The 22,214-nt window shown below is 30.5% G+C and overlaps 4 protein-coding genes across 7 annotated transcripts; 2 read left to right on the top strand and 2 right to left on the bottom strand.

Moving 5' to 3' along the window:
* The first annotated feature begins 260 nt into the window (after positions 1 to 260).
* On the top strand, positions 261 to 10,890 carry roq (RING finger and CCCH-type zinc finger domain-containing protein roquin). 2 transcript variants are annotated; one of them, XM_070643242.1, is made up of 4 exons: positions 261 to 415; positions 1,386 to 1,548; positions 1,985 to 4,810; positions 4,898 to 10,890. In XM_070643242.1, the coding sequence occupies exons 1-4, from the start codon at positions 321 to 323 to the stop codon at positions 5,027 to 5,029; spliced, it is 3,216 nt and encodes a 1,071-aa protein (XP_070499343.1). In that variant the 5' UTR covers positions 261 to 320; the 3' UTR covers positions 5,030 to 10,890. The 2 variants fall into 2 exon arrangements, with proteins under 2 accessions (XP_070499343.1, XP_070499345.1); XM_070643244.1 differs by lacking the exon at positions 261 to 415 and adding an exon at positions 531 to 623.
* Positions 10,878 to 12,377, bottom strand: LOC139092724 (transmembrane protein 70 homolog, mitochondrial). The gene is made up of 3 exons (XM_070643246.1): positions 11,594 to 12,377; positions 11,260 to 11,537; positions 10,878 to 11,130 (listed from the first exon to the last, which is right to left on the bottom strand). Exons 1-3 carry the CDS (start codon positions 11,766 to 11,768, stop codon positions 10,912 to 10,914), a joined length of 672 nt encoding a protein of 223 aa, XP_070499347.1. The 5' UTR covers positions 11,769 to 12,377; the 3' UTR covers positions 10,878 to 10,911.
* A 60-nt stretch (positions 12,378 to 12,437) lies between these two features.
* Positions 12,438 to 20,689, top strand: Dab (DAB adaptor protein). 3 transcript variants are annotated; one of them, XM_070643241.1, is made up of 5 exons: positions 12,438 to 12,778; positions 13,539 to 13,753; positions 13,841 to 14,597; positions 14,652 to 17,039; positions 17,102 to 20,689. In XM_070643241.1, exons 1-5 carry the CDS (start codon positions 12,742 to 12,744, stop codon positions 19,324 to 19,326), a joined length of 5,622 nt encoding a protein of 1,873 aa, XP_070499342.1. In that variant the 5' UTR covers positions 12,438 to 12,741; the 3' UTR covers positions 19,327 to 20,689. The 3 variants fall into 3 exon arrangements, with proteins under 3 accessions (XP_070499342.1, XP_070499340.1, XP_070499341.1); XM_070643239.1 differs by having other exon boundaries at positions 13,841 to 17,039; XM_070643240.1 differs by lacking the exon at positions 12,438 to 12,778 and adding an exon at positions 13,254 to 13,455 and having other exon boundaries at positions 13,841 to 17,039.
* On the bottom strand, positions 20,322 to 21,931 carry Dhps (Deoxyhypusine synthase). The gene is made up of 2 exons (XM_070643245.1): positions 21,490 to 21,931; positions 20,322 to 21,433 (listed from the first exon to the last, which is right to left on the bottom strand). Exons 1-2 carry the CDS (start codon positions 21,863 to 21,865, stop codon positions 20,721 to 20,723), a joined length of 1,089 nt encoding a protein of 362 aa, XP_070499346.1. The 5' UTR covers positions 21,866 to 21,931; the 3' UTR covers positions 20,322 to 20,720.
* Between the last annotated feature and the right edge of the window lie 283 nt (positions 21,932 to 22,214).

Genomic DNA, 22,214 nt, shown 5'->3' with positions numbered 1-22,214 from the left:
TCTGTGTCTACATTAAAAACAGTTCTTTCAGTTTTAATTTTTAACGTATTTTTCAATTTTGAAATGATTTACCGCCAAAATTTAAATTTGAAAAATGCAACGGAAATTCTTTTGTTCTCATTGTATTAAATCATTTTGAGTGCAGACTTTGTAGAAGGATGAGTGTGTTTTGTTAATATTAATTATATTAAGGAAAAAGTTGTATTAAATATTTTAAATTGATAAAGTGTAAGATTTTTAATGAGAATAGTGGATATTTTAATTAAGTAATCATTATCTTCGTTGATAATGTAAAAAAAATTAATTAATAGTAAGATTGCATGAAAATAACCATGGGAACAATATATAAATTAAATTATTTGGATCTTTATGATTACAAATCAAAGATCATTGCTGTAAAGTTCATGAAAAATCTGTAAGTATTTAATATTATTAAATTTATGGATAACTATGTTGAAACTTGTTCAAACGTGTTTTTTTCAATTTTTTTTTTCGCATCACTTTCATTTTTCCAACATCCAGTCAAGTGTAGTTCCCCCTGAGAAAAAAAATTTTTAATTTCACAAAAAAGTTATTTTTTAAGATTTTTTTAAGAATATGCGATGAAAATTAAAATTTGCAAGGTATAAAGTGCTTTAATTACTTATTAATCGTAGTGTCGTGTTTATAAGATCAAATTCATCTCAAAAAATGCTTTAGAAAGTTGATTTAATTAATGAAAATAAAATTTCTACGAATGATTTGGCAAGAAAATTTTTTTCACACACTTTTCTGTGACTTTAATTAGATATAATATGATTTCTTGTCATAAAATTGCCATTTTTACATATTAATAGTGAATATAGTGTCTTATTGAGTAGTTTAAGATTAGACTGTAAAATGATTAAGAGATTTATATTTTGTGAAACAGAAGAAAAGAAAAAGTTATATTGGCAGTGTCTGAACTTTTTAACATTGAACATTGGCAAGTGAAACACACGGATCTAAATTATTCCACCAAAAGTTACTTCATAAATCCTTCAAAATAATCTAGTTTAAATACAAAAAATGACTTTATATGTATTGTGTCAAGTTAAAATAATAATAATATATTAATATCATTTATTATTTCTCTCGTTATTACTATTATTGTACCTAGAAAGTTCTGTGAGTCATCAATGATGAAAGAAAAAAACTTAAATTGAGCAACATTCCTTTTGCATTAACATTTCAACTTAAAAATAGACTCTTGTTGTTGCCATTGTGTCTCTTGTCTTATATATTATTGTGAATATCCGGATTGTGAAATGTGTGCTATTTATTTTAATTATTTTTCGTGCAATACTACAGTAATGTAGTGAAATTAATTAATTAGTTAAGTAACGATTTCTTCTCTGTCCTTATAGAATGCCCATATCGGCACCATCGTGGACTGACTTTTTAATCTGTCCAATTTGTACGCACGAATTTGAGATAAGTTTTCGTGCGCCTATAACTTTAGCATGCGGACATACAATATGCAAGAATTGCCTTGCAACCTTACATCGAAAGCAATGCCCTTTCGATCAGGTAAGTGATTAATAAAAATTAAATTCATTAATTATACAAAATAATGAAAGAAACAATGTGGATAAAAGAAAGAAAAAAGCTTTTTTTAAAAAAACATAACATAATATAAAGCAACTATATGCATGAAAAACTTTCACTTTCTTCAACAACATTACAATTCACAAAAGAGAAGAAAAAGAAAAGGGAAAAAAAGAGAAATAGTATTTTAGTTTTTCTTTCTTTTATTTGTCTGCTCTTTGTACATGTACCACCATCATAACCACACAGATATACATATAGAGTGTGTGTATGGAAAGAAAGAAAAGTCGTCATCGCACAACCACTTGTTTTCATAGTATTATTTTTGTTATTTTATCCAATGACTTCTTTTTTTTCCTTTCGTCTCTCTCAAATTACGTGACCTTTTTCTCTACATCATTTGAATTTCATCTCACAGACAAACATAACAAAAGATTTAGACAACTTGCCAATCAACTATGCATTACTGCAATTAGTGCCGTCATCAACATCGTCAAATAATATCGTCGAACATGAGATTTTGCCCTCTATTATTCAAACACTCACAGCACAAGATTTACAATATTACAAGAGTGCTACACGATGTATCGAAGAATTAGCATTGTATTTGAGGCCGAGTTCAAATATTTCGGCACTTTTGTCGAGACCAATGCAAAGGAAACTCGTTACACTTATTAATTGTCAACTTATTGAAGATGAAGGACGTGCGAGATCATTGCGTGCAGCTAGATCATTGGGCGAGCGCACAGTCACTGAGTTAATATTACAACATCAAAATCCACAGCTATTGAGCACCCATTTATGGGCTGCTGTACGAGCTAGGGGATGTCAATTTTTGGGGCCAGCCATGCAAGAGGAAGTACTTAAATTAGTTTTACTTGCATTAGAAGATGGCTCATCATTATCACGAAAGGTATTAGTACTCTATGTTGTGTCTCAATTGGTAACAACATTTCCACAAGCCTCGAAAACAAGTATTGGACATGTCGTACAACTATTGTATCGAGCAAGTTGCTTTAAGGTTTCAAAGCGTGAAAGTGATTCATCGTTGATGACATTAAAGGAAGAATTTAGAACATATGAAGCTTTAAGACGTGAACATGATGCACAAATTGTGCAAATTGCTACCGAAGCTGGACTCAGAATAGCTCCAGATCAATGGAGTGCCCTATTATATGGTGATAATAATCATAAGTCACATATGCAATCGATCATTGATAAACAACAAAATCCATCATCATTTGCATTGTCTGTTCATGAACTTGTATTGGCATTACAACGTACTGGTGATCCTGCGAATCTCTCTAGATTAAGGAATCATATGGACAATTTAGCTATTATTGACAGCTCATCGGAACCAAGCATCATTCCGACATGGATCGAATGCGCTAATGCATTGGATTCGGTGAAGCAAGTCGTGAATGGATTGATCGACTTTATTCAACATCATGGGAATCGAAAAACACAAGAGAATGCATATCTACAAAACACGTCACGTTATAAGGTGAGCTTTTGTCGAGAGTTGCAAAATCATGGAAATTGTGCTCGCGGACAAAACTGTAATTTTGCTCATTCCGATGAAGAATTGGAACGATATCGTGCAAAATACAAAAAGAATACCATGAGAAATTCTCAAAATTCATCACTCGGCAACGGGAACAACGGCAACAATAATAATAATAATGGTAATAGTAATAATAATAATGGGAGTAGTGGCAGCAACAATCAAATGAAAGAGTCGAATAATTTTAATGCTTCAAATGGACCAAATCAAAAAGTTAACATGAATCATCATTCAACATTTGCCAAAAATAATCAAGACAACTCTCGATTTAATAAGTCAATGTCATATCGTAATGAACATCATCACTCAATGACACCGAATAATAGTAATCATCACCACCATCATCATTCTAATCATTTAAAGCCTACAAATGTATATTCAAATTCTTCGTCAACTTCCACGCCGAATTTGTCGTTACCTTTAAGTCCGAGTCAACATAAGATGCACTCGTCAAATGGTCCGAGATTTGCGTTTAACGGAAATAGTCCAAATTATAATAGTAATAATAATAATAATAATAATTATTCGTCAAGTAACTTTTTGGATTCACAACATCCAAATTTATCGGCTCAGCCTGGAAAATTTTTGAATCGTCCACCGTTATCGGCTCCACCAATTACTCAACAAAATTACGTTAAATCTGCTGATTTTAAGAAACAATTATCTCCCTACCATGGTCATAATAATAACATGCCTAATGCATTCTCATCTCCAACACATAACATGAATAATAATAATCATTTCAGTGCAATGAAATCTCCCAATAACGCTAATAACAATAATGGCGGATATTATGGGATGCAACAGCAGCCACCAACTCATTTTTTCAATAATCATGTTTCACCATACAACAATAATAATAATAATAGCAGCAATGATGAATGTAATACATCTTCTTCATCATCTGCGTCATTTGGAGGAGATCAAAAGTATGTACCGTGGAATCGTGGTCAAGAGAAACAACAACAACAACCAAAATCGCCAAACAATTTAATGCCAAAAAGTCCGACAACATCACAACAATTCAATAAGCCAGCAAATGCATCACCAATTAATCGTTTCGATGTCTCGCCAAATCACGACTATAATAATAAGCATCGTAATCAAAATGTCAATCAAATGAACATGGTTCAACCATCGAATTATGTTTATCATCCAAAAAATAATGTCAATAACGATGAAACTGACGGAATGACCAATATGTGGAATTATCAGCAATTCAATCAGCCACAATCATCACCACAAGTTATGAAAACCACAGCTCCTTATCATTTCACTCCAACAAACACGACAATGATGTCTGGTACCATTAATAAGGACAAATTCATTCGATCTGACTCAATATTGACTGCAAATACCGACGATTCATATGACAACTTGCCAACAAATGGAAAATATGGTGCTATTGGACTCAAAAATAGTGACATGAATGTTTTCAAAGCTAATCAATGGAGTGGCTTGCAACAGACGGTTCTATCAAGCATCGATAATAATAATTTTGACATTGGAAGTACAAGTAGTGGAAGTGGCAACGATTCTTTTAAATCTATTGATCTTGCACGGTCGATTGACACAAAAAAATCCAATGACGCTCACTTAAATATTGGATCATCGGTCAATCAAAATTCTCAACATAGTCTTAATGAACACTTCCTTAACATGACAATTTCTGATATTAACGTGAGTGATATAATTAATTTTCTTTTTTAAATGCTTAGTAAATCCCAATGCTAATAATTACTTATCTGTTCTTCTTAATTCAATTAGATTTCATCAGCGAATGCATCAAATGATTTCTGGTCAAATGATTCATTGAAATGGAATGAATCGAAGAAGGATGTTGATTCTCTTGGCAATGATATGTGGAAATCAGACTTATGGAACTTTATCGATGAGTAATTCTCACGCAAGTTGATAAAAAAATATTATTGAATACTACAAAATGATAGTGACAAATTAAGTAGCTAAATGAAAAAAAAAAGAAGTAAACATGAAGAGTTTACAAATTAATCACGGATTGTGAATGAAAAAATATAAAAATAAAAAAGTTTTTAGGTTCCCTTTTTTATATTAATATTATATCCTTTTTAATAGTTTGAGGAAAGAAAGTGAATAGAAAATGTTACAATAATTCGCATAGACTTAAATGTTATAGACGAAAAAAAGAAGAAGAAGTTAGTTATGAAGAAAGCGTAAACTTTTGTGTTCGAGAAAAAATAATTTTAAATCATACATGCATAATCTTATTTATTGTGATTTTTAAACAATCGTTTAAATTTGTTTATGAAAAAGAAAAAAATTCAGGAAATTTTTTAAAAAGTTTAATGATGAATAACGTTAATTAATTAACTTTACATAATGTTTTCAATTTTTTCTTAAATTTAAGTTCAAATTAATATGTGATGCATTGAAAGTTTATATTTAAAAAAAAAAAGAAACAATCCTTGATTGATTATTGTTAGAAAATAACTTATATTATTAACATGGAAAAATGAATATTTTTAACTATAATTTGAATGATTATTTCGTCATGTGTTTGACAATGAAAGATTATTATTAACACTATTTGCACACTTCTTAGAATATATATTTTTAGTATGTACTAATATTTTTCACTGTCGAACGATTTAAGAAAAGCATGTCGTTAGAATGTAATGGAAAAATAAAGATTTATAGTTAACGTTGAATGTTCTATATTTGAGAAACACTGAAGAATATATCTATCTATTTTACAATATGCATGCATAATATGCTGATTAGCTGAGATAGACTCTTTCCACAAAATAATTTGATTCAAAAATTACATTTAAATTTTAACGGTTTTCTGAGATTCAAATGAACCGAAATGAAATGAAATTGAAAAATAATTGCTGAACGGATTTTACAGTTCAGCATTCGATGGTACTCAGCTAGTCAGACAAATTTGCTGCACAATAGCTAATATACTTGCTTGATGCAAAATTAATGAATAATTACTGTAAAGTTTTTCTTCGGCTGTTAATCAATTAACAAATCCTGATTACGTGAAAATAATGTCCAATGCATATATTATAGTACATAATGTGCATCAACATACAAGAAAATATTCTGCCCGAAAAAGCACAACAACAACAAAAATTTAAATATTATAGAGCTAGTGATGACGAGGGCAAATATTTGGTATAGTTTACTTTAAATTATATTAATTTAGCGCAAAAAAAAACAGTGGAAGAAGTAATGAAAAAATTAAGAAGTTTACTAGTTGATGATGTAAAATTAGTAAATGAGAAACAGTTAACACACAAAAAAAACTTATAAAGATGATGAGAAATTATCGACATATTATGTAAAAATAAAAACTAATTAAATCTCTAATTTATGAGAGATTAAATTACGATCAAATGTTCTTCTTTAATTTGAATTTCGATGCTTCATCTTACGTACTTTAAACTCTTCATTAAGATGAAATAATCAGACAAAAAAATATATATATATAAATAAATATTAAATATTTAATCATAAATGTTGAATTTATAGACAAAATATTAATGTTTCTATACATTTAAAATCTAAACATTGCTGCTTGTTTCCTATTGAAATGAAAAGATAAAAAAAAAAACGTTTAATGAGAAAAAAAAGATATTTAATTATGTTTTTTTGTATCCAATAATTTTTAAATGAGAATGACTTTTTCAATTTTACTGATAGAGTGACAATAATGTGATGATTTTATTTTAATTTTCCCACTCCTTTTGATTTTTTTTATTACCATGATTCGTATTTTACACATAATTGGACTTTTCCTAGCGCATTCTACCTTTTCATTAGTCAATTCATGAGATTTTAAACAGTAGCGAGTTATTTCATAATTAATAAAAGAAGATCACAATCAATAACTCATTAAAAAATTGTCAAAGCTCACCGTTTGTGTAACAATAGAACCTGAAAATGAGCTTTTTTTTAGCTAAACTTAATGGAACAAAAGTTCTAAATGAACCATAATTAAAAATTGAGATTTACCACAAATTTAAAATATTCTTGTTTGCTAGGACATTTCCATGTAAAAGTTCACCAAATAATTATTTGAAAAAAAAAAACGCAATATTTTCTCAGAATTAATGATCAAAAATCAGTAAAATGGTAATTAAAGCGTAATTTTGCAGGCATTATTAGTGGGATGAATTTTTAAAAATTGCTGAAATTTTAACGGTTTTCCAAAATTTAAATGAACTGAAATGAAATGAAGTTTACTGAACAAATTTTTTGTTCATTTAATTTTAATGATTGGGTTTATTTTAATCCCTGGATTTAACTTAATCCTTGGATTTTTTAATTTTGAATCTTAGGACTTATGTCTTAATTAATTACATTCTAAATATAAAGACGTAATACATTAGAATCCTAGGACTTAATATCAAGATTTATCTCAAACCACAGCTATACCCTTAATAATTTTGCCAGTCAAAACACGCTTGATAACAAAAAAATGAAATTTAAATTCTAATACAAAAGAGTAACATTAGAGAGAGATGAGAAGTGATAGTTGGGTAGATTTTTTCCATAGATTAATAGTGCATACACTTCTACAATCAAATCAGATTAGATAATTTTATCCATAATGCTCTTGTTTTTAAAATAAACTTTGTGGAGTACCTGTTCTTTCTACACATTTCTTAGTTCTCGCTTTAATATCATTGAAATAAAAATGATGCAATTTAATGAAAGAATGACGTCATTTATATACAAATAATTTTTTTTAAAAAAAAGTCCCTTATCCTTCTTTTATGCTCTCATTTTTGTTTTCTGAATTGTGATGTGAAATTAGAGTTAACAAAATATAAAAAAATATGAAAATGAAAATACAACTTTTAAAATCCCGTTAAAGGGATTCAAAAAAAAATGATATAAGAAATTTGAACTTTGAATAATGATGCATTATAATTGATAATCGTTGATTATTAAAAACTACATGTCATACAAGAAAAAAGGCTAAAAAAAGGATGCATGTAGAATTGTATTTTTTAAAAAAATAATAATATGGTCCTTAATTGTGCAAGATAAAATAAAAAACTATTTTCAAATCTTCTGCAGAGCAAAATATATACCCATGTGTACGTGGATGATAAACATATATATTATAGATATATATATCAGTTAACATTTTTTAGGAAATTATTCTTGGCTGTTGTGTATACAAGAAATAAAAAATAAAAATTATTAAAAATACAAAAATACATAATATCGATATGAGAGATGATAGATGAAGATATAAATCATCTAATTGACTTTAGAAAGTGTCATTCGATATTTACTGAAATAATAAGAAAACTTTTCGCTGTTATGTTTTTCATACATTTCTGATCTTTTTATTCAAGCAAACTAGAAACGATGAAAGTTTTGAGGATGAATTATAGTGCAAAAAAAAAAAAATGAGTATAAATGATGAAGCACAAAAAGAAATGTCTATATTAATGAAATTGTTATTGCTTTTACACAACAGAATTTTTAATCTCTTCATACTGTAATTTCTACTCTATGTTCTCGTTTTTAACATTACATATATCTGCTATATTCTCATAAAAAACAATCAAGAAAAGTTCTTAATGGAAGTAATTTACTGGCAAATTTTGGTAGAAATTAGATTGTTGGAAATTAAGCACATTAGAATACCTGTGAATAACAGAAAAATCAATAGAGAAAAGCTTGAAGCTTATCAGCACTTAAATATTCAGTTAGTTTATCAAAACAGTTCATAATTTGTTCAAAAATGCTTCTTAAAATAAGCACAAAGATCTGACATAAATTTTCTGTTTCGCAACATGTGTGTCGTGACATACAACTGTTTCGATACATTTCAACAGCACACTTGTTTTTAATCTGTAAAATTATGACCTAAAGCTCTTTTGAGTGTCACAACATAGTCGTTTGATAACATAGATCACTAAGTTGCCGTGTTAATGGCAAAAGACGTGAGAAAGTTCAAGTTTCCCTTCTACATTTTTAAATCTTGAAAAAAACGTTTCTGGTTTGGAAGACTATAGCTCATAGTTGACCCAGATTTAGTTTGGAAAAGTCGATTCAAGTCGACTACTCCATACATAATTCTGGTCGACTTCAAGTTCTGGTTCAGACCCAAGTGCCCAGATAGTACCATAAAAAAGTGCTTCATTGGGTACAATACATAACCAGACCTAAATTTACTCAACCAACTGAAAATAAGGTTAAAGTTCTGAATTTCCATATAATTTCCACATCCAAGCAACTTAACTTACAACAAAACAGCAACAACAACACAAAATGTTGTACGTGACATGTGTGTCATAAAGATAAGAACAAAATTCAGAACTAAACTTTTCTTCTTGTTCACTGGAAAATTCCTCAAGGAATAAAAGTTCATCAAAAGCTCAAAAGTTTTCCAATTTTTTCTATTAATCTACAAACTAATGACAATTTCTAGTAACTTTGTCAGTTTATAACTTTCATCAAGAACTTAATCTTTTAAAAAAGAATTAATCTTCTACAACAGCATGTCTGTTAAATACCTAAAAAAGAAAAGTATAAAATTAGAAAAGGATTTAAATAATTTAAACAAAAAAAAATATATTTAAAAGAAGCTCCATTAAATTAAATGTTCAGTGCAGTCAGAGCATCATTAATTCATCGATTGAATGTGCAAATCGTAGATTTTGTGGTGCATTAATAATTAATCCCTAAAAATCGACAATGATTCACAGAGATGATGAAAATGAGTCTGAGTGCATTTATAAGCTTTTTGCTGTTAAAATTAAAAATTAAAAAAAAGTAAAATTTAAACAAAATTTAGAATTAAATGTCTCTTAAAAGAAGCAATTTAAAACAGGCATCGGTATATAAAATATAGTAGGACGTAGCTGAATATCTTTTATTTCTTTAATTATTAATTAGTTCATCATGTTTCTTTGTTATTTGACCACAAAAAAGCGTTTTTCACATTTAGTTAAAGCTCATTTAATTGCATGCATATGAGACTTCAGTAAGAAGGCCTTGATGTGCATGCTGGAAATTTACATTTTTCAATATCAGTAGTGACATGGAATCATCGATGATAATGAACCCAAAATATATAGAAAGTAATGCAAAAGACCAATATTTTACGAAAAATGACAAACGAAAATCATCATAATCATTAGCAGAACATAGATGAAAAGTGAAAAGTTTATAGAACTAAAAAAAAGTAGATTTCTTTTTCTCCAATTTAACTACTCTTTTTACTAGTTAAATATTTGCAAGGGAAATACATGGAATATCCTGCAATGTTGCAGGATTATTTTTAAAAACAAAAATAAAAGAATTAAAAAAAAAAAAACATTTTTTATCATTATTAAAAAATGACGCTAATAACGATTAAGTTTCTTTATCTTAAAGAAAGCATATATAAAAAAAAGCGTTAACGATCAAAGCTTTGATCATGATTTTTAATTTATATAAAAATACTTTATTTGTTTTATCCGTTGTGGGATTTATAGAATTGGATCTAATTTAATAACAAAAAAAAAACAAGATATATATATTAAAAAAATGATAATACGAGGCAATGATTTGAGAGAAAAGTTTATGGCAATCGAATATTTGTGAAGAATTCACATTCAAAGTTAAAAAAAAAAGTTGAATATGAATTAATCTATATATTATTTAGCGATATTTGTATTAAATCATAAACGATTTGAAAGTTTATATTAAACATTTCTGTGGAAATTCAAGTATATTTAAATAATAAATACAAGAAATCTATGCTAAATACATTAATGTCTTATTTATTTCATCTACTTCTTATTTTCAGTATTATCTTTCTCAGCTAAATCCATTTGGAAGTCTATAGGCTTGTCATATCCCATGATTTTAATGTAATGGTTCGTATCATCAAATAGTCGTGGATCTACGAATAACGGATGAGTCTTCTGCGAATCCTTGCTCTTGACATTAAATGAGGCAAACATTCCAGGAATATCTGGCACTGACACATCTTCTGGCTTGAAGCGGATCTGTATAATGAGAAATTATGAACAGTTATGTCTTGGATCTTTGATTGACTGAGTTCCAGTGTCTGAATTCAGTTGTATAATGAACTGGATGCTGCATATCAGACACGGAGTCAAATCACAATTCCTTACCTGCTTTTTCGTCAAGTAGAAAGTCATAACAGTTGCTATATAATCCCTAGTTGTCTTATCAAAATGCAGTTCAGTCACATATTTCTTAGTGATCATGTGTATAAGAAACGGCGTGATAAATGTGAAGAATCCAATGAATCCACAAACAGCTACAATAACCGGCGTTGAACTTCCCAATCGCATTGCTTGCTCGTAAAGAACTGGCTGTGCACATATTCCGACAATACTTGTTGTCAATGAAAACACTTTTACAGCACGTATTTGTGGGGTTAAAGTTCCTGGAAAATTAAATTATGTGAAATTATTGATGATTTAAGGAATTTCTGTAAGTTACCGTAATAAACACGAATTTTATCAGCTGCATCTGATTGATTCTCCTTTTGGATTTGCTGAGCATGAAGCAACAGTGATGAGTGAAATCCTCTTGATGTATTTAGCAATGTACAGCATTTCGTTTGCTGTGAAAATGCAATATTCTTAATTAAATTTATATTCTTTAAGAGCAGCATTGTTTGTTATGAAAGAAAAAAATTTATTGGAAGTGACGCGAAAAGTTCCAGGCCCTTGTTTATAGAATTTTGCAAATTTATTAATAATCGTTTTTAAAGTTAATTAAATTAATTATGTTCACTTTATGGTCATTATTAGAAGCGACACTATTGTGTCTTAATGCTGTCTGTATTCTACATGAAGAGAGATTTCTAGCAAAGTGTAAGTAACATGAAATATGAAAATTTCATTCAAAACTTCCAACTCATAAGGAAAATTTGTTAATTTTATATAGTCGGCTGGGGAGCAACATCGCATCAGCAGAGTTTTGAGCCTCCATCTGTGAAGTCACAAGCTTTAAATTTAATCAGATCTATTAGAACCGTTGTGAAAAGTAAGTCAATGATTATTCTACTGGATCTTTAAATTACATATATTTCCTTTTCTCTCTCCTTCCCGCAGTTCCGTTGATATTCTTCAATATATTTGCAATAATATTTAAAATGATATTAGGATAAGAAATAAAATATTTAAATAAAAAACCCCTTTTTTAAGCATAAAAAATAAAATTTTAAGTCAATGTGCATGCAATTTTCCCCAACGAGAAAATTCAATTCGAATGAGTTTTCCACTGGAAAAATCTCATCTTAAGGAAAATTGATTTTTCTTCGAAGTTGGAAAAATCAATTTTTCGAGTAAGTGAATTGACAAAAATTTTTAAAAGAGAAGGAAAATTTTTGGAAAATCCTGATAAGTTAATCCTTAAAATGCATTTGATATGTAGATTCACAAGTGCGATAATATGAAATCACATAAAGTCATGCTTTCAATAGTGAAACTCAATTAAAAATAAGTGAATAATGAATTAGTGTTTAATTGTGATATTGTGTCTAGTCGTTGAAAGTGATTTTGAAAAAAAGTATTCCAATAAAATTAAGAGTTTCAAGATATTTCATAGTCGAAGAGATTAGTAAAGATATTAATTATATAAAAATGCAAACGTTAAGGAAGAAAACCTCGCCTCTAAAATGTAAGTATGAGGATGAAAAAAAAAAATTATGTGGGTGCTGAGAAAATGGGAAATGTCTGAACGGAAAATCAATTTCGGCTTTTGAGAATTTTCCAGTTCCTCTAAAGGAAAATTTAATTATTTTTAAAATAGCTACTTGACTTTCCATGAACTGTAATATTTGTACTATAATAGCCTCCGGCTAGGTCTCTTAAAATTGAATTGTTATACATGAAATACAGAAATAAAATATAATTTCTTTTTTTAAAAAAATACAAAATAACAAAGTAGGTTGGTAAACTTTGTATAGGCAATAACGCAATAATATAACTACACAAAGTATCTGTATCTGTATTTCGAAAGTCTCTTGTTTAAACAATCATTAATATCGAAAAGCGCTTTCTAGATGTGATAGTTTAAGCAGTTCTTTTATGCAAAAATTCAGTATTTCTTAAAATCTCATCCGAAAAACATTATTATGAATTTCCCTCGTAAATAAATAAATTTAAAAAAATATGAAATTAATAGTTTTAGCGCCTATGTATCTGAAATATATTTAATATTAATATATAGATTTTAAATAGTTTATTTAAGTTTTAAAGGAATTGAAAAAAAGAAAAAAATTTGCAAGGATAAAAGTTTTATTGAAAAAAAAAAATTATCTACCTGAAAAAAAATGAGACCAAGTGAAGATAAATGTATGCTGTAAATCATTTCAATTATATAAGTTCTCGTCACAAGATTACTCTTATTTATTTAAATATTTTTATATTTCATTTAGATCGTAATGAGCCTGCCAGATTTTTCGGTGATGGAGTCGTTTTCAAGGCCAAATTGATTGGAATTTTAGAAGTTGGAGAGGCGAGAGGTGATCGAATGTGTCAAGAGGCCTTACAAGATTTAAAAATTGCAATTAGAGCTGCTGGCGAGCATAAGCAACGTATTACAATTCATGTAACTATTGAAGGATTGAGACTAAGAGATGAAAAGACGGGCGTAAGTCAAGAACGAATGAAAATAATTTCAATCAGAAGAGATAAATTAAAAAATGTTTTTAAATTAATTTAAATTGATCTTTTGTAGGAATCACTTTATCATCATCCTGTTCATAAAATTTCATTTATTGCACAAGATATGACGGATTCGAGAGCCTTCGGGTACATCTTTGGATCACCCGACTGTGGTCATCGATTCTTTGGCATTAAAACCGATAAAGCTGCTAGTCAAGTTGTTTTGGCCATGAGAGATCTTTTTCAGTGTGTGTTTGAGTTAAAGAAGAAAGAAATCGAATTGGCGAAGCAACACATTCAAAATCGTATTACGGCCCATGAGCATCAACAAATAAAAAATTCAATTTTAGAGCATAAGAAAACAACTTCAAGCTTGTTGAGTGAAGCGAGGTCAACACCAAAGCCAGAGAAATCGCCAGAAACTACAGCTAATTTAGTTGATCTCGAACAAGAATTAAGTTCCATACAAAGAGGTATAACACAAATGGAACGAATAACGCCAAATGACGATGCACCGACAAAGAATGTTTTAGATGACGATCCATTTGGTGATAGTTTTAGCACTAGCTTTTCATCTACACCTTTTAATATTTTACCGCCTCCCGCTACGGCCAAATCTAGAAGTCAACAGCAACAAAAACAAAGCGAAGATGATCCGATGAGCGATTTGATTATCGGAAAAACATCTTCAAATTCACCACTTCCACAACAAAATCCTCAAACTTCAATAGACTCATGGCTACAAACAACTTCGTCTTCTATTTTTAAGGATAATGATACAACAAAGATTGATGATGGGTTGTCTAAAATCACCAAAACATTTGACGATAGTAACAATACAAATTTAAGTTCTACTAAATCAGAATTAATTGATGCATTTACAGATTTAGATCCACTCGGTACCGGAAAGTCCAAACCATATGTTGATAAAAAATACTTTTTCCAGGATTTAAAAAATCCACCAAAGAAGGTCCTCAAAGATTTATCAGAACACGATAGCATTTTCGATGCGCACTTTTCACCACAAAAACGACCGATTGGAATTCAAGGTTTCAGCCTAGACTCGAGCTTAACTACAGGAAAAACGTCACAGGTTGAAAGCTCTAAAATTATTGATCCATTTGATGATGAAGATTTCTCAAAAATTAATATCGATCGATTGGAATCCTCATCTACAACAACAACTACAAAATCAATATCACCCAATCAGAAATCTATTATATTACCCGATACAAAAATCTCATCCAGTGAAGACAAACCAAAGATTGAAGATAAGTTAAATGACTTTAAAAGTTTTAGTACAGAAGCGCCTACTGAATCGTGGACATCTCCAAATTATTCTGATTTGAGAAGACAAGGTTCCGATGGATCAGTTAAAAATGTCTTTTCAGTTGATTCTTTTTCGAAGAAGCTACCAAAACCAAATATATTCGGACAGCGTAATGTAAAGAGAGATTCTAACGGTATTAATATGAGACGATTACAGGAAAGTGATTCGTTAAGTGAAAATGAGCCAGAGTTGCCTCCACGACTGCCAGATTCTAGTACACATGAGCCACCTCCTTTGCCTCCAAAGAATCAGAAAGACTCATCAAACGATCAAATTGACAGACATCGTTTTAATCGTATGCCTGTCAAAACACGGGAAAACCGTTATGATTATGCGAATAAGTTTAACTCAAATTCATCTGATTCACCTCCTATTCCATTACCAAGTCGAAAAATAAATCGCACAGAAATAAGCATTTCATCAAAGTCATCTAAAAAGTCAAACGATGATGATGACTATTTAACACCTAATCCATCTCATGATTCATTCCCAACATTGCCGCCTCCACCACCATCAAAATTTCGAGGACCAAAAAAATCCGATACCGATCCTAAAAATCTTGATGCCCCAACTCCTCCAATATCAGCTAGATCAGATTACACATCATCAACTAACCCATCATCAATCATACCGGATATAACATTGAGTCAATTACTAACTTTAGGAATCGATGATTTGGCACATAAATTAAATGTACCATCATCAAAATTAAATACAATGACATTAGTTGAATTAACTACATATTTGGCTGAATTTATTGAAAAGTCTAAACAGCCTCCGGTGGTACCACAGCAGCCTTCAATGACTGCTAATGATACACCACTCGAGTCACCAGTCTTTAAAGTGAATTTCGACGATGCTGTCTTTGAAGCTAAATTTGATGATAATTTCGGTGAATTACAATCTCAGCCAACAACACAAAGTAGCTCATTTGTTGCAAACTTTGATCATTTCAATCAACCTCCAATCTCAGTTATTCCTACAGCTGATCGATATGCAGTTTTCAGAGAAATTATTGATCAAGATATTCAACAGCATCAATCGTTTGAAGGTCAACATCAAGAATCAATTGAATCAAACAATTCAAATTCCTTAGATGAAGGACAAGACAGTCCATTTGAATTTGCTCGTGGTGGCTTTAACAATCAATTTGAATCACCACTTGATAATCAATTTAAACAAAGTCCAATAACGACGCAACCAACGAAAATTGACAACAAAATAACGGAAGCATTATCAGGTGTTAAAGATCGTTATGCTGCATTGCGAGAACTAAGAAACATCGTTTTAGTTGAAGATCTTTTTGATAAATCTCCGAAGCCACCATTAGCTTCCATATCCGATTCAAACTTGAGTGATGATATTGCCGATGATATGTCAAGCTTTAATCAGCAAGTTTTCGAAACAGCAGAAGTTGCCGATAATAATTCACTAGAAAATGTTCCTACTTATAGTGTTTCGTGGGCAGATGCAGAAGATAATGAAGGAATGATTTCTGAGAATACCATTGAGAATCAAATGCAACTTGATGACCAACCACAAAAGTCTAATTTATTTTCTACAAGCAATAAAGATGATTTGGAAATTGACGAATATATGAATAAAGCGATATCTGAATTGTCGCTTGATCAACGACTATCTCCAAACATACAAAGCAAATCACCTCATAAAGTAGATGAGGAAAGCAATTTCTCAAAACAATCATCACCGCTACCTGTGGAGCAAAGAAAATTGTCGCCAAGCTTAAATGATATGCTGGCTGCAGCTTCTCCTAAAAATATAATTCCAATCAATGAGACGAGATTAGATGAGAGTCTAAAAGTAGAAGAAGAATCGATGCAATTTGAGTCGAAAAATAATAAACATGCTTCAAATGAGAACATCATCTCTCAGCAAATTGAAGAAACAAGAGAAAACAATAATATTATTGATGATAGTCGAGGTAAATATCTCAATTACACTGTATAGTATAGTATTATTTACTGTATATGTTTCTATTTTTAGAGAAAACTGTAACACCAAACGATGTGAAGCCAGTCGATGCATCTGAATCATGGGCTGTTTTTGAACAAGATGATACGAAGGTGATTCAACCAGATACAATACAAGGCCGTTCAAAACAAGAGCAAGAATCTAATTCATCAGATGGAAAACCAGAATGGAAAATTAGAGAAAAGGAATATCATAAAAGGTGGCCTAAACCTCCACATACATCGTCATCATCAAGAGAAGCTAGTCCTTGGGATGATGATCCATCAGATCAAAGAAAACGTCCACATAATGTACATCCTCCGGCACCTCATTATCATTCAACAGAACGATATGCTCGTCCACCAAGACGACGTATGAATTCGCATGAAGAGGAATACGATGATGATTATGAGAGGAGAAGAATGAGAAATGCAAAGCCACCGATTCATCGTAGTAAGGAAATGTTAGAAAATGAAAACTGGTATCATGCTGACCAACATTGGTATCCAGATGAGGAAGATGATGAACAGGAAAGAATGGAGAGAACTCCACGTCCATTTGATAGAAATGCTTATGAAAGAAGCACTTATGGACCACCTTATGATAAACGAGATTCCAGAAATTATCAGGGATATGATAGACGAGCATATGATAAACGTTCAAAATATTATCGTTCCTATAACCGTCCAGAGTACGATTATGAACATCCTTATGATATGCCACCACCACCGCCACCTAGTAGAGGAAAATCTAGAAAAGAATATGATGAATATGAAGGAAATTTCGAAAGGGGTGCTCGAGAAACTAGAAGCGCAAGAGAATATTTCTATGATAGAGATAGACGTAGTTTTGATAGTAATGAATCATATGATAGTGGTAGAATGAACCGTATGAATAGTGGAGAATTACATGGAAGTTATGAAAGTGGAAGAGGAGGTGATTATCGTGAAAGATATGCATCTCAAGGACGAATGTCAAGAAGAAATCAACGATCAAGAGGAACTATTGAAGACGATTCTGATGAAGTTCCACCAAGGAGACCATCAGGCGATACAGGAAGTTTACAGAGAACTCAAGGTGTAAGAACAAAGCATTCAAATATTAAATTAGATGATGAAGTGTGGGGAAATGCTGGTAAATATTGGAAACGACCGGCAAGTGCAACAGCTGGAGATCGCATGTCAGGCTCAGGTGGATTATCTGGATCAGATGGTGAACGAGATAAAAGACATCGTAGAAAAACAAGACAAAGAAGTAAGGAAATTGAATTGAGATCTAATTACGCAACTATAAGATATCCAGGTCAAGAACAACGAAGAAAGGAATATTATGATTTTGAAGACGAACCTAATGATGAACCAATTCCAAATAATGCATCACCGCGATTCCAAGCAATGGATAGCAGAGATTATTATGCAAAAAAGAAACAACATGCTGCAGCCGGAAATGTACGAACTAGTACAACACCGAGAAGTGAAAATAAAAGCTTTAGCGAATATGTGAAACCACGGTATGCGTCACCATATGAAGACTCAATAGGAGATGAAAACTTTGATGACGAACATCGAGGGCATGGAAAAAATCAAAACTTCAAGAAAAGTACTAGTAAAGACATTTTTTTAGACGAAACAAAGGAACATTTCCCAGCAAACAATAATGAAAATTCAAAGAAACAATCGATTGTAAAGCGAACAGAAATTAGCTCGGAGGAACCAGCTACTCAACCACAACCTAGTAGTAATAAGTTTGCATTTGACGGATTCGAAAGCGATTTTACAACATCACCAAAGCAACAGAACGATCAAAAAAACGAACCACACAAGTTTACATTCGAGGAACGAGAATTCTCGTCTGTATCGCCTAATACTGCAAAAAATGGAAATAGTCAGCAGAAGTTAAGGTTTAATGAGAATGTGTCAGTCTCAAAGTTCGATAAGAATGCTTCATCACAACAAATGTTTGAAGATGATTTTCTTCAATCATGGACACCAGAAACGCCATCGACTGGAGGCGGTGCTCTAATTCAATCGAGTTTGAAGAAAACTGCTGTAAAAGGAAATGTTGTTTTTACAAGACAAGAAAATATTAAAAAGTCTGATTCTGTTAATATTTTTGCACGAAAGTCTGATGAAGATCCGTTTGAAAATGACGATTTCTTTAGTGGCGGTGATGGTGGAAATGAAAAATCTGAAGAAGATCCATTCCAATGGAACAGTAAAAACAATTTTGCAAATTTTGATGATAATAAAAACATCTGATCAATAACAAAATCATCATCATCTTCATCATATGTTAAGAATAACGGCAACAAGCATACGCACTATCACAAAAGAGCATCGAAATTAAATGATGACTCTACATACAATATTAATAATAAAAATTATAACAATAATAATTTCACAAAGTATCATCAGTTTAATGAGAACGAAAAATTAACCATTTTAAGCAAGAGGAGTGTGTCAAAACGTAATAATTATCATGTAAAATCAAGTAATACAACCTCATATTATTATTACAATAATAACAATAATAGCAACAAAAATTATTTAATGCGACTCTTAATGAAATTGGTTTATCTATAAATCACACAAAAAAGAATACCTTATAATTTATTTTTCATAATAAGGGAAAATAATAATAATAATGATAGTAATAATACTCATGATGTATAAAAAGAAGTGCATGCAATTTTTAGATGGGAATATAAAACCAAAATGAAAATACTTTCCATTTGATTACAAAAACAAGTTAAAAAGATATAATTGAATGATCAATTAATCAATCATATTTAGATAATTTAAATGAATATCATAATTTATGAACAAAAAAAAAAAAACAAGAAGAAAAAGACGAACGATGAAAAGCTTTTACTTAGATGTTGACATGTATGAGAACGGGAACCGAAGAAGCATTTGAAAGAATTTTCTAAACATAAAAAAAAATTTCACTAAATGTTTATAATATTTTTGTTATTATGATGCAGCTTATACAAGGCATTATTAATAATGTTGACTACCAACTATTCTAATATTTCCGTTAATCATGCAAAACAAAATGCATACATAATGTAGCTATTTATGCGAATTCAATGATCAAAAAAAAAAGTCATGTGTACTCGAAAACAAGTCAAATTTTAATTGTGAATATAATGTTGCCATTTTAGATGATAATTATAGTTTTCATGCAACTTTTTGAAACAAAAAAATACGAGTCTGATATTTTATAGCAATCTTCTGCTACTTATACCTTTTATTTCTGTCTTAATTTATTGTTCCTCCTACTCCATAATAATAATCCCCAATAATCAGAGCTTGAAGTCGACTCAGATTTTGTATGGAATAGTTCATATTAAATTCGAGTCAACTTCGAGCTCTGACCATAACTAATCATTTTTATTTCTTATTTTTCATCATCACTGCTTGAAAGTATTAAACCAATATTGAATCATTTTATGCGATCTGAGATTACTTATGATTTTTACAAAATTAATTAAACCACAAAATTTCATGATGATTTTAGTAAATAATCCCAGCAGATTTAATCTGAATGGATCATGCAATGTGTAATTTAAAAATTTAAACAAAAAATCTTTCTTGATAAATAAAGAGAAAAAGAATTAAATTTACTTGCGTTTTTATGTCAATTCTTCAATTTATTTTTTGTCTTGAAGGGATTTTTGAGAAAAATAATATTTTGCAAACGTTTGCGCTATAAGCAATGGAAGAATTATGGAAGCTTCACCATAAATTTTAACTGGTGTTGCTGACTGCTTAATTTTACCCCAACTTACTGCTTCGTCACATCTAGCACCGCTATCTGATCCATCATATTCGGATGCTGTATTTAAATAAACTGCATAATCTGCGCCATTTCTCATTAAATTTGCATTACATATATGATGCTTAATGAGACCACCGCCGCATATTATGATGCCACTTGACAATGACTTTACAGCAATTGTATTCAATCTCCGGAGATCAGAAATTATGTCAAGTATCAATCCTGGATTTCTGAATGAATGGAAATACATCATATCACCTAAAGAACCGTCAGTAAGTGCTGGACAAAATACTGGAATCTTGTTTTTTGCTGCCCAATAATAAATTGACTCTTCATTATCTATTCGTTCGCCTAATCTTTGGATAACTTTCGATGGTGTCCATATAACTTCATTTTCTTTCTGTTCCTTCAACATCTCATCCAATAACGGAATGATCCAGTTTTCAAATAAACAATAATTGTCATTAGGAACAAGCAAATTTCCGATTCTGTTAATTCCTTTTTCACGTAACTCCTTTCCTTGTAGTTCAAAAGATCCCAAAAATGTTGGTGCCAAGCATTTGATGAAGTCTTCTTCTATTCCACCTGCAAAAAATTATAAATTAAGGATTTTGAATGTAATTCAATTTAGAGCAACTTACCAGCTGTTGTTACAATACAGTCTACAAGCTTGTGTTGCACAAGGAATCGAATATTTTCTCTTAAGCCGCTACTAACCATGTTTGATGTATATCCAAGGAAAACTGTGCATTTATGTTTTCTTTTGATAAACTCATCATCTTCATATTCATCAATTTCTTCTCCTGTCAGCTCTTCATGTCTGTCCTTAAGCATTTTATTGATTTCTTCAGTTGCTTTTCCGAAATTTGTTGCTTGAAATCCACAATTAGCAAAACTTTGTAATAACTCGTCATAATTGATTCCTTTATTGAAATCATATCCTTGAACGACTGGAGTGTCTTTGGACATTTGAATGCTCTCCTTGAGCACCGATTCCTTTGCTATATCAGGTTCCATTTTAATTTATTTAAATATTGCAAAATCCAATGTGAGTTTTATTTTCAAAACAGATGCGAAAATGTTAGCATTTTTTGAAAAAATTATTGTTTGTTCAAATTTTGTCTGTCTGGACATAGCAGATGTTTTATTTGGTACTGACTAGTCAACCTTGATTCTTTTTATTATCAAAGAGCTTCTCTACGATATCAAATAACTGATAAAACATTTGAATTTGTTGAAATACGTTTAATTTTTAAAAGTGCGCTTTAATAACTTGGTTGCTATGATGCTTAGTGTTTTAAAACTTGAAGATGCAAGAAATGATGCAAAGACACCTCAATTGACATTTTCATAATAACATTAACTT

This window comes from Chironomus tepperi, unplaced genomic scaffold, assembly GCF_022539635.2.
Source record: "Chironomus tepperi strain 1889 unplaced genomic scaffold, CSIRO-AGI_Ctep_v1 contig_309, whole genome shotgun sequence".
Taxonomy (NCBI): domain Eukaryota; kingdom Metazoa; phylum Arthropoda; class Insecta; order Diptera; family Chironomidae; genus Chironomus; species Chironomus tepperi.
This window is presented reverse-complemented; position numbering and strand designations above follow the sequence as displayed.